General features: G+C 39.5%; 1 protein-coding gene across 1 annotated transcript in view; it reads left to right on the top strand.

The window, feature by feature from the left end:
• The window catches only part of OGFRL1 (opioid growth factor receptor like 1), a 73,341-nt gene extending 60,170 nt beyond the window's left edge, over nt 1-13,171 (top strand). Inside the window, exons 6-7 of the mRNA XM_040347754.1 lie at nt 7,062-7,207; nt 11,098-13,171. Coding sequence (XP_040203688.1) covers nt 7,062-7,207; nt 11,098-11,884 — 933 coding nt within the window. The 3' untranslated portion in view covers nt 11,885-13,171. The remainder of the gene's footprint in view (nt 1-7,061; nt 7,208-11,097) is intronic.
• Nucleotides 13,172-13,663: the final 492 nt, after the last annotated feature.

Raw genomic sequence — 13,663 nt, forward strand, 5'->3', positions numbered from 1 at the left:
TCACATTTTTGTAAATATTTTATTATATCTTTTCATGTGACAACACTGAAGAAATTACACTTTGCTATAATGTAAAGTAGTGAGTGTACAGCTTGTATAAATTTGCTGTACCCTCTAAATAACTCAACACACAGCCATTAATTTATAAACTGCTGGCAACAAAAGCGAGTACACCCCTAAGTGAAAATATTCAAACTGGGCCCAAAGTGGCCACCATTATTTTTCAGCACTGCCTTACCCTCTTGGGCACGTAGTTCACCAGAGCTGCACAGGTTGCCACTGGAGTCCTCTTCCACTCCTCCATGACAAAATCGTGGAGCTGGTGGATGTTGGAGACCTTACACTCCTCCGCCTTCCTTTTGAGGATGCCCCACAGATGCTCAATAGGGTTTAGGTCTGGAGACATGCTTGGCCAGTCTATCACCTTTTGTCCTCAGCTTCTTTAGCAAGGCAGCATTCATCTTGGAGGTGTGTTTGGGGTTGTAATCATGTTGAAATACTGCCCTGAGGCCCAGTCTTCGAAGGGAGGGGCTCATGCTCTGCTTCAGTATGTCACAGTATATGTTGGCATCCATTGTTCCCTCCCTGAACTGTAGCTCCCCAGTGTTGGCAGCACTCATGCAGCCCCAGACCATGACAGTCCCACCACCATGCTTAACTTTGTATTCCTTGCCTGGTTGCCACAACCCACGCTTGGCACCATCTGAACCAAATACGTTTATCTTGGTCTCATCAGACCACAGGACATGGTTCCAATAATCCTTAGTCTGCTTATCTTTAGTAAACTGTTTGCGGGCTTTCTTGTGCATCATCTTTAGAAGAGGCTTTCTTCTGGGATGACAGCCATGCAGACGTATCTGGCTTTCTCTTTATAGCCAACATATGTAGAAGACAAAATACACCAATGAAAGACCCAATAGCATGCTAGCAGGCAAAAAAGCCCCCTTTTCTTTTGGCTTTCCTCCTGAAAATCATAGTAGAATACAAATATTTATAGCAGTACTGCATCTTCTACATATGTTGGTTGTAAACATTATGCCAGCTTTTGGAGATGACATTTCAGTTACTAATTATCCATATTTATCTATTTTATTTTTAGTCAATAAAAACTGTCTGACATTTAGCCCGCGTGTAAGGCAGCCGGTCCAACAGAAGCCGGCCAGACAAGCATGCTGGAAAACCACCAATGGCTGAGAGTGCTGACTAGAGTGTTCTGTCGGGGAGTGGGGGCCGCCCCCCTTGCCAGAACACAAAAGAACAGCAGGGGAGATTGTTGTACTAACGTTAGATAGTTAATACAGCGACTCCGACCAGAGATTTCAGTTTTTTTTTCCTTCAACCCCCAAAAAAATAGTGGTGTGTACCAGGCTATAGAGTGGGCAAGAGCGTGTGGTGGTGTTCTGCAAAGCACTCTTCTCAGTAGCTTCTTCTTTTTTTATATTTGTATTTTTATTCCTGTCTTCCTGTACTCCTGTCTTGCCTATTTTTCCCTAAATAAAACAGTATCTTTGTCAATAATTGTTATATAAAGATTGTAAATTGTGGAAAGATTTGTCTGAAAATATAATTGTTGTATGTTTTCATAGTGCCATCATCTCCAGTGGCAAAGTAATTGATCTTAAAATAAAGAAGGGTGGTATAGGTAGTATAATAGGTAACCTATTCCATAGGTTTGTGCACAGAGTTGTAATAAAAAAAATATTGAAAGGAGGCCTCCATACACAGAAGCTTACAAACTAGAGGAATAAGGGGTAGACACAAGAGGTAAAGGAAATTACTAAACTGTATATGAGATTAGGGTATGTATGTTTCTGAAAGATGAAAAAGTAGGTCAGTAATTGTGATGTTTGTGCGGGATCACTGTAACCCTTGACCCTTTTCTCCTGATGCCTGCTGGGGGAGGGGCTATACAGGAAGTCAGTCACAGTGTGTGTGTCGGACTGGAAGCTACCGCATGATAGTTAGAAGGGATTACATCTGGCAATCAAAGAAGCCTGTTGTATTAAGACTCCTCCATGTAAGAATGTCGACCTTCCCTGGTTAACCACTTCAATACAGGGCATTTTCACCCCCTTCCTGCCCAGACCAGTTTTAGTTTTGAGAGCTGTTGCACTTTGAATGACAATTGCACAGTCATGCAACACTGTACCCAAATTAAATCTTTTTTCCCCCCACAAATGGAGCTTTCTTTTGGTAATATTTGATCATCTCTGCGGTTTTTATTTTTTGTGCTATAAACAAAAGAAGAGCGACAATTTTGAAAAAAACACAATATTTTTTACTTTTTGATTTAATAAATATCACAATTAAAAAAAAAATTTCCTCAGTTTAGACTGATATGTATTCTTCTACATATTTTTGGTAAAAAAAAAATTGCAATAAGCGTATATTGATTGGTTTGCGCAAAAGTTATAGCGTCTACAAAATAGGGGATAGATTTATGGCATTTTTATTTCTTTTATTTTTTTTAATAGTAATGGTGGCGATCTGCGATTTTTATTGTGACCGTGACATTGCGGCGGACATATCGGACACTTTTGACACGTTTTTGGCACGATTCACATTTATAAAGCGATTAGTGCTATAAAACTGCACTGATTACTGTGTAATTGTGACTGTCAGGGAGGGGGGGCTGTAGGGGTTAATATGTTTTCTATTGAGTGATTCTAACTGTAGGGGGAGGGAACTCACAAGGGGAGGAGACCGATCTGTGTTCCTCTATACTGGGAACACACATCCGTCTCCTCACCTCTGACAGGAGGTGGATGTGTGTGTTTACAGACATAGATCCACACTCCTGCCATGCACGCGGGTGCCCGGGTCACGAGCGATGGCACGCGCGCCCCCTAGATGGCAGGGAGGAAAGGAAGTCATATGACGTCCACCCAGAGGGAGGCAGAGTTCCTGCCAGCGTCATATTACTATGACCCAGTAAGGAAGTGATTAAGTGCACTCGGCCTGTGTGTAACTTGCTGAGTGGATACTGGCAGCATTTCTAGCAACACCCTGAAAGACCCCGCGTCAAAAGGAAATAACAGTAACTAAAGAAAATATCTTGGCTAAGATTATATGACAGTCGGAAGAAGGTTTTTGAGCATGTGTTTAAATGTTTCCAGGGTTGGAGAGCACTGAACAATATGTGTAAAGGTATTCAAGTTGAAGTTGTAGATGAATGTTAAGTGTGAGAAAATGATTAAAGGGGGTGCAGGTTACTTTTGGGATGGCATCTGGAAATATGTGGAGATGCCAGACTATAGAGAGCACTGTAGGTTAGAAGTGGACACGTTATTTAGATTCTCTGAATTGTTAGCCAGTGGAAGGACTGACAAAGAGGAACACCATTGGGGAGTAAGGAGAGATGTTGTCGAGTCAAGCAGCAGTCTAGAATGGATTATGAAAAGAAAAACATTGGGACTTTGAATGAAGCGGTGGACTGGTGGGGGAAAAAAATGAAATTAAACAAGTAGTGTTGCATATGTGTATTAAGTAATAAATAACATATATCAAGGTAGCGTGTACATAAGCACATGACCAAAATACATAAACAAATGTTGGCATGTTAACACATAACAATACATAGTTAAGATCAAGGCGACATATAGTGTGTGTGAACACATAAAAACTGAGCAGAACATGACAAGTTGACACATAACTAAAAAATGGAAAGGTCATATAGACAATGGTATATCAGATTGAAATCCTAGTCAGCGTATATAGCTACATCCTTCATCCCTGATGCGTTTCGTGTGAAAACACTTCCTCAGGGGGGGATGCTAAAAGGCTATCTGAAACAATAGAATATAGACTAATCATATGATTGACTTAATGCCACCAGAAGAGACAGTATGTCAATTCTTGGTACCTGCGATTATACCAGGCTGTGGTATGAGTGAGAGCTGGGATAGATGGAACTGTCCGTCCCAGGAGCTGAGGTGGCAGAAAATCCAGCATACGACAGGCCGCAAAGGCATCATCCCCAGAAAGCAAGTCGCCAATACAATTATGAGACCAGGTATCAGGTTGTGGTTGTATATGGGCATCTGTAATGGATAAGTAGGTCCATTAGAAATAACCCAAAGTAATGACATATAAACTAGTGTAGAAGTCACTAGTTGTTGTGCTTGAAAATACAAGCCTGTCAAAGCTATGGCATCTACACGTGTGTGGCAACAAGCTATGAGTCTGGGGAGATGTCCTTTATGTGTCCCACGTGTGCGTGAGACTGCCCCCGAGGAAGTGTTTTCACATGAAACGATGTCGGGAATGAAGGATGTAGCTATATGCGCTGAATAGGATTTCAATCTGATATACCATTGTCTATATGACCTTTCAATTTTTTATTTATGTGACAACGTGTCATGTGCTGCTCAGTTTTTATGTGTTCACACACAGTATATGTCGCCTTGATCTTAACTATGTATTGTTATGTTTTACCATGCCAACTTTTCTTTATGGATGTATCATGCTATGTGCTTATGTACACGCTACCTTGATATATGTTATTTATTACTTAATACACATATGCAACACTACTTGTTTAATTTAATTTTTTACCCCCACCAGTCCACCGCTTCATTCAAAGTCCCAATGTCTTTCTTTTCATTACCCGAAATACGGGATGGAGGCACATCTTTGACTCCAATAGCTAAAGGTAAATAACAAGACTGAGGTCTAATAAAGGCAAATGGGTTGCTTTCCAAGGGAATTTTCATTTAGCTTGGTGCATAAGGTAAAGCACTACTAACCGACATCATCCAATCATGTGCAAGAAAACATACCATGTTTCTTTTTTTGCACGTGATTGTGTATTGGTTGTGAGATTAATTTTCACAACATTAACTTGCCTAAGAAAAAAATCCATTGCAAGTGAACAGTTTATTAGCCTTTATTAAATTAATTAGTGGAGAGGTGTTTTATAGTTCAGAGTGAAGATATTGTAACTAAAGAGGGTGGAGGGGGCCAAGAGGGTTTTATGAAAAAGAGAAAATTCCAGTAGACAGGGCTAGGTTAAGGAGCTATATAATATAGGAAATAGAGGATTAAGAATGAAGTAGGACATTGAAGGTACTGAAAACGTGCTTTGGGTTTTGGCAGTGCACAGACATGAGAGAAGTATGATTACTTATTAATAGAGGTCGACCGATATGGGTTTTTCGATTTATGATGCCAATTTTTTTGGGCCGATATGTTAAGCCGATTTTTCAGGCGCTTTTGGGCTAAACAGTAAAGTTAGCCCATATTTTTTTTTTTCGTCCAAAAGTTTTCATTACCTGTTTTTGTGTATTACATTTTATATATATATATATATATATATATATATATATATATATATATATATATATATATATATATATATTACACAAAAACAGGTAATGGAAACTTTTGGACGAAAAAAAAAATATGGGCTAACTTTACTGTTTAGTTTTTTTTTTTTTATTTGTTAAAGTATATTTTTTCCCAAAAAAATGTGTTTGAAAGACCGCTGCGCAAATACCGTGTAACATTAAATATTGCAGCAATCGCTATTTTATTTCCTAGGGTCTCTGCTAAAAAAATATATATAATGTTTGGGGGTTCCAAGTGATTTTCTATCAGAAAATACAGGATTTTTACTTGTAAGCAACAAGTGTCAAAAAAGATTTAGCCTTTAAATGGTTAAACTGAGAACTCTCCTACACAGAGTTCAGTTCATTGATAAGTAGCAACATTGTATATCTTTCTCAAAACTTGGCAGGCTGCCCAGGAGAGAGAGAGAAGTCTTCTATGGGAAACTTCAGGCAACTTGCATTGACTTCTATTACAGAAGCTTTTTGCAAGTCGCGGTGCTGAAGTTTAAATCGGCTTTTTTAAAGCACAAATCGGCCGATGCCGATTAATTTAAAAACGCGATATATCGGTCGACCTCTACTTATTAACCACTTCCCGCCCGCCCTATTACAAAATGACGGCGGCAAAGTGGTTTCAATACCCTGACCCGACGTCAGAAGACATCTTCAGGATATAAGGGGGCGCGCATCGCGGCGATCGTTGTTGCGGGGTGTCAGTCTGACACCCTGCAACACCGATCTAGGTAAAGAGTCTCTGACGAAGACTCTTTACCACGTGATCAGCCGTGTCCAATCACAGCTGATCACGATGTAAACAAGAAGAGCCGATCGGCTGCTCCTCTGACAGGGGGGGTTTGTGCTGATCGATTATCAGCGCAGCCCCCCCGAGGATGCTCACACTAGACCACCAGGGATGACACCAGGCCACCAGGGATGCCCACCCCCAGGTATGCCACCCTAGACCACCAGGGATGCCAATCAGTGCCCACAATGGATGCCAATCAGTGCCCACAATGGGCATCACTGATTGGCAGGCATTATTGTTTGGCACTGATTGGCATCCATCAGTACAATATATTACAGTACATTTGTGCCGCCTGTTAGTGCCCATCCAAGCCACCTATCAGTGCCCATCCATGTCGCCTATCTGTGCCCATCCGTGCTGCCTATCGGTGCCCCATCAGTGCTGCATATTAGTGCCCATCATCAGTGCCCATCAATTCCACCTCATCAGTGCCACCTCATCGGTGCCCGTCAGTGCAGCCCCATCAGTGAAGGAGAAAACGTGCTTATTTACAAAGTTTTGTAACGGAAACAAAAAAAAAGCATTTGTTTTTCAAAATTTTCGGTCTTTTTTAATTTTTTTAGCAGGAAAAAAAAAACAGAGGTGATCAAATACAACCAAAAGAAAGCTCTATTTGTGGGAACAAAATGATAAAAATGTAGTTTGTGTACAGTGTAGCATGACCGCGCAATTGTCATTCAAAGTGCAACAGTGCTGTAAGCTGAAAATTGGTCTGGGCAGGAAGGTGTATAAGTGCCCTGTATGGAAGTTGTTAAATGAGAGAACATGCCTGAGCTCATGTAGAATGTTTGTATGGCATAAATGTCTCTATTTGTTTTTCCTCCAGTACCTCATTTAGGTGTAATTGGATATTAAATATCTTTAATTTAATTTAGTTTTTTATTTTTGCCTGTATATTAACATTATATCTTTCTTTTTTTTTTGCTAAGGAATTTAAAAAAACAAAAGAAGCAACCAAAAGATTAATTATGGCATACAAGATAATGCTGGATTTTTTTGGGTTAAAGTTGGTAGACAAGAATGGAAATGTTTCCAGAGCTGCAAACTGGCAAGACCGATTTCATCACTTAAATGAGTATGTCAGTTCATTCAAACACTAACTAGCATGCAAATAAGTCCTTGTTTCTTGAATTTCACTAAATTGCCTTTAAAATATTTTTAAAGCCTAGACAGCCTAGATCATTACCAGTCATTAGCAGCTGCAGAGACTTGATTGTGCATAGTTACAAAACCCTGGGCAGTAGATAAAGTGAGATTTACCTTTTACTTCTGCTTTTTCACAAAATCCACCCCTCCCTCCAAGCTAAACTGTGTTATCTCCCCCTCTTCCCAGCTGTGTATCTGCCCAGAGGCATCAGTTAACCCTGTCTGCACTGTGTAGGCAGATCTTTATTATAAACTCATTTTTTTTCTTTTTTATTTTTACGCTGTCCCTTTAAAAAAAAATTGATGACTTTGATTCCTATTAAACGCAATGTAAACATCCCTTGCAATAGAAATAAGCATGGCAGGTCATCTTTATTGAGAGATCTTGGGTCAAAAATACCCCAGATCTCTCATTTACCTTTAACCTGCCTGGCGGTATTCCCGAGTCTGACTTCGGGGTTAGATTTTCCTGCTGCGAGCGGTAACCCCGAGTCAGACTCGGGCTTGCCTCGCTAGATCCACAGGCTTGGGTTACTTACCTTGTCCCTGGATCCAGCGATGCCACCGCGCTGTGTGAGCGAGCGGGACCTCGCTCGATTCACACAGCGTCCTCCTGTGCCGCCGATCTCCGTTCCCTGCGACGTTACGACGCACGGGGACGGAGAACGGCGTCAAATTCAAAAAAGTAAACAAACACTTTACATACAGTATACTGTAATCTTATAGATTACAGTACTGTATGTAAAAAAAAACACACACCCCTTGTCCCTAGTGGTCTGTCCTGTGTCATGCATGTCATTTTATATAATAAAAACGTTTCTTTCTCCCTGCAAACTGTAGATTGTCCATAGCAACCAAAAGTGTCCCTTTATGTCAAAAATAGTTTTAGATCAGCTAAAAAACAGCGATAATAAATTATAATCACTTGCAGAATTGTGCGATAGCGATTTGTGGGAAAATTCGTCATAAAAAAAAAAAATAATGACAGCGACAATTCTGCAACTGAGCAAATTTCAGTGATTTTGAGTTGATTACATTATTGAATAATTTTTATTATAATTATATTATTATTTGTTATAATTATTTATAATTATTTATTATATTATAATTTATAATTTTGTTTTTAAAAAAATGTCATACCCGGGATGCCTATTAGAATCTCGTTTGGTCAGATTTAAGTGAGTTATTTCTAAAAATTACAGGCCTACAGTATAAAACGCCAAATTTCCTTGCAAATAATGGTACCGCTTTCAGCATGTTTTTTCTGAAAGAATCATACCGCCAGGGAGGTTAACAGAAAAAAATGTAATTTTGACTTTAAGAAGAAAAAAAATCCCTTTAAGTCAGAGAGGCAGAAGTGATGTCAGACATCGCTCTGGTCCTCCAAGGGAATAGAGCCAAGTGAGGGCCATCTTGCCTTTACTTTTTTTTTATAATTCTTTATTTTGTATATCTTTTTTTCTCTTTTCCTCTGTTCCTTCCACAGACATGACACAATAGGTGCAGCTTTTACAATCTCTACATCATTATAACATTCATTGAGATCTTCACCTTAACATCTCATAAACTCTATTTTACAGCCTTATAACATTCCTTGTAATCTTCACCTTAGCATCTCATATACTCTATATTTCCGCCTCCTATTACATTTCTAATCTCCTCTGTACTGGCCCAGGTCCCCTATCCTTGGTGAACCCGCTATTTTCGTCTGCTATCCTCCAAGGGGGTGTTCTAAGCCCGAGGAAATGTTAATCGTCCACCCAAAAATCCTTCCTCCCCCCCCACCCAAAAAAAAAAAAAAAAAAAAAACAAGAAAAAAAAAAGAAGAAATGCATCTGTCCCCGGTCTCTCCCCCGTCTCTCCCCCCTCCCCCCCCCCTATAAACTCCGCTCCCTATATTCAATGAATGGAGTCCAGGTCCTCCAATAGGTCTCCTCTCGTTCCTGTATTCCCATTGTGAGGTTTTCCATCATCTGTATCTCATTTATTCTGCTAAGCCATTGCAGTTTTGTTGGGGAGGCGGTACTCTTCCATAGGATAGGTATACACGCCTTTGCGGCTGTTATCAAGTGACGGATTAGAGATTGTTTATAGTTTTCCATTGATATGGGAATGTCGAGTAACAAGAACGCCGCAGGTCTGTCTCCTAAGTTTATCCCGGTAATTTCCCGGATTGTCTCCGAGACCATCCTCCAGAATTCTCTTATCACCAGACATTCCCAGAATATGTGTACCATGGTGCCCTCCTCTTTCTGACATCTCCAGCAAATTTTTGACGTAGTGGGAAAAAAACGATTTAGTATTGTTGGTGTCCTGTACCACCTTGTCATAACTTTATATCCCCCCTCCTGGTACCTAGATGCGATTGAGGCTTTATGTATAAATGCAAAGATCTTATTTTTCTGAGTATCTGAAAACTTAACGCCCAGATCCCTTTCCCATGCCTGTATGAAGACAAGCTCTCGTGGCGCCTTTGATTCGATCAATAAGGTATACATATATGATAGCATATGTCTCGATGGTTCTTTTTTTAAACAGATTTCCTCAAATTTGGACGGAGTCCCTATTTCTGCCTCGTGGGTCTTCAGAGATCCTAAAAACGTTCTCAACTGATTACGTCTCCATATATCTAAGTCTTCCCCATATACCAGTTCTAAATCTTCGTTCTGCATTACGTGGTTCTCTCTCATGAAATGTATCAGCCTGCAGGCTCCCTTCCGTCTCAAGTTATTGAAATAACGGTCTTTTAACCCTGGCCCAAAGCTCGGGTTTCCTAGGATCTTGCCTTTACTTGACTTCCTGCCCAGCCGCTGATTAGCCCGGAAATGCTTCCGGGTTTACCGACGGCTCCGGTAAGCCCGGAAAAAACACCAGAAAGTGTCTGGAGGGGAGCACCAATTCCGCCGCCTTTAAAAGTGATCCAGCAGCGAATCCGCCACTGGGACTAATTTTATCGGAAAGTTGGCCGCCTACTGTAACTTAAGATACCAGGGTTATGGCAGCTAGCTACTGCCATAACAATGGTATTTAACGTCAAAGTAATGACGTATATTTATTTCCAGCATGTTTTCTGTAACGTATCCACGATCAATTAATGGCCAACTCTACATTATGTACCCCTCATAGAACAATCAATGGTAGAAATTGCAACAGATCCCATCAGTCTGATGAGGATTATCACGGACAGAACTCTCACAACTTATATTTAGCAAGAGGATATCTACTGAAATGTAACCAGAGACATAAGATGGCGGTTTGATATTCAAATGATATTGAGACAGAAAACGAATCTCCCTTTCCACCCAACAACCTAAGAGACTTGCACACTCAAATTTTAGAGACATGCATTTTTGTGCGCTAGATAGACATTCACTACATCACTTTTATCTCAAGGGGACAAAAGCCGTTAGGCTGAAACATTCCAAATTTTGAGCCTGTGAAGCAAATACATGTTGACAAGGTTGACATAAAGTTTATATCTTTTTCTAAATCAAACAGGATATGTCCATTTAGCTGAAAGTAACTTGCATGTTTGGTTTAATTAGTGTAAAGGCATGGATCTAGTACAGAAATGAATGGAGAAGACTTTTGAATCACTCAATAGTTTTACAGTATATTGTGTATCAACTATTTGCTTTCACTCATGTGACTGTAGCTGAACCACAACACAAATATAATGGGCCTCTATAATATTGACATCTATGTCTGGAATGGTGTATTTTGTGTTGATTCTGCCTTTGAAATATGTATTTTGAGGAACAAGAATATTTAGTATTAGGACAAAAATTACTCTAGTTATTATTATTTTTTTATTTTCAGATCTCAGCACAACTACTTGAGAATCACCAGAATATTGAAAAGTCTTGGAGAACTTGGATATGAACATTTCAAGCCTCCCTTAGTAAAAGTTTTTCTACAGGAATCCATTGTCGAAAACACAATCCCAAATATGAAACAAAGTGCTCTGGAGTATTTTGTTTATACCATAAAGGTAAGGCGAGAGAGAAGACGACTTTTACGGTACGCCTGTCTTTGGTACCAACCTCCTGAGCACTTTATCTGGGGACCCCCAACAAAACAGAAAGTTCAGCGATGCAAATCGGTTAAAAGGACCACAGCTTCAAATAGAGTACTGAAAAAACATTCACAAAAATCTAAGGATGCTAAGACTGAGCAAGAACCTGAAGAAGCAAGAATTGATTCCTTTGAGGAAAAGTTACCAGGAAATGCTCAAGTAGAAGAGACCAAACAGGAAACTGCACAAGTTTATCCCTCAGAGGAATCAGTGGAGGACTTTAAGGACATAATGACAACAGAGACTGACAGTGCCAAGATAGAAAAGTCTAAACTGAACGATTTGCCCACACACATAGGTGACACAACAAGTTCTTCTCTTAAAGTAGAATTGATGGAACAAAATACAGAAGATCTCTACAATGAAAGCAATACAGACAGCATTTTAATAGTTGACACAATTGATGAACATAGTAAAGATTGCTTGTGCAGCTTGTCACCTGGCACTACTGCAAATGCTGAGAATATCACACCATCAGAAAATAAACTTGAAAAGGAAAACAAAGCCAAATGCGAGAAATCCAATATCTAGGAATTGTATAATTATTATATGAAATATTATGGGAAGAAAACTATACAAAATGTAGCACTGAAGTGTGAATAGGTTTTTATATATTTTCTAACTTTAGATGATAGAAACTAGCCATTTATGAGTCACTTTATTATCAGAAAGGAAAGTGCACCTGAAGGTCACCTTGTTTCCTGTGATTTTTTTTATTTTTTTTGTGGTTATACAATTCAATATGTACATTTTATATACGGTATGTCAGTCTGCACAAAAGTGGTAAATATCAGAGAATGGGAGAAGCATTAGGTATGCAGCATTGCCAGACAGTCAGAACTGAGGATTAGTGGTAGGTGTGAAACCATGAACTAGTTATCTAATAATTTTGTAACTGTAGTCACAAATGGCAGTTCACAGAAAACCTATTTATATCAGATTTAAAACCTTATTTCTATTTCCGCTAACATTCATATGGATATTTATAGAAATGCTTGTTAACAGAGAGAGATATCCAACTGATAGGGTTACCCCAATGAAAATTACACAATATCCCAAGGCTGCTGTAAAGAAAAGTCCGGAAAAATGTTCCCAACACACAAATTCCTATAAATAGCTGCAAGGTAAGTGGGTGCTGCAGCGCCTACTGATTGGGAACCGGAAAACAGCAGTTTAGAAGATAAGTCACCAGCACATCAAGGATCTTCAAAATAACATCCAAGCTGGTTCATTACAAATATGCTTTAAAGAAAAGGTGCACATTCAAATTGTACCTGTGCCTAGAGATCCAGACTATGCACATTCTTTACATACTCACAATCACAGGCATTAAATCAATTTAAACAAGCCCCTAGTTATCTCTGTAGCTATAGAAATTGTGGAGAAATGCATCTTCAAACGTCACAACAGAGGCACAGTAATTGCAATTGCTTTCCCCTCAATTACAGATCATTAACCTTTTCTGGACCGCCCACCGTGGTTATATGTCGGTACATTGCCTTTAAATACCAGGATTATGGCAGCAGATAGCCCCAGTAATTTTTTAAATGGTGGGTGGTCTGCTTACGCATAAAAGTGGTCTCAGTTTCAGATTTGCTGCGATATCACTTAAATGGGTGGTGGGAGAGGTGCCCCCCCCCTCGCCGCGTCCCGGTGGTCTCCACCGCTTACCGTTGGAGCGTTGAAATTGTCAGAAACGATGTGATGGATGGATGGGCAGGAATTCGAGTGAGGACAAGATGACCCCCACTTGAATCTATGCCCTTGGAGGACCGGAGCAACGTCAAACGTCACTTCTGCCCTCCGGCCTTAAAGGGACCTTTTTTTTATTTTTTTTATTGCTTTTAAGTGTAAATGTGAGATTTGAGGTCTTGTTTACATTCCTTGTAATAGACATAAAAGTGATCAATTTTCAAAGGGACAGTGTAAAAATAAAAATATAACATATAAAATAAATAAGAAAAAAATCAAATATAATTTAAAGCGCCCTGTCTCACAAAAGCTTGCGCACAGAAGCGAACACATACGCAAGTCGTGCCCACATATGTAAATGGTGTTCAAACCACACGTGAGGTATCGCCTCAATTGTTAGACAAGTGTAATAATTCTAGCCCAAGACCTCTTCTGTAACTCTAAACTGGTAACCTGTAGAAATTTTTAAATGTCACCTATCTTTCACATTATAGAAAAAAATGGGCTAACTTTACTTTTTTTTATTCAAAACATTGTATTTTTTCCCCAAAAACTGCATTTGAAAGACCGCTGCACAAAAACTGTGTGACATAAAATCATAAAATATTGCAACAACCG

This window comes from Rana temporaria, chromosome 4 (assembly GCF_905171775.1).
Source record: "Rana temporaria chromosome 4, aRanTem1.1, whole genome shotgun sequence".
NCBI lineage: Eukaryota > Metazoa > Chordata > Amphibia > Anura > Ranidae > Rana > Rana temporaria.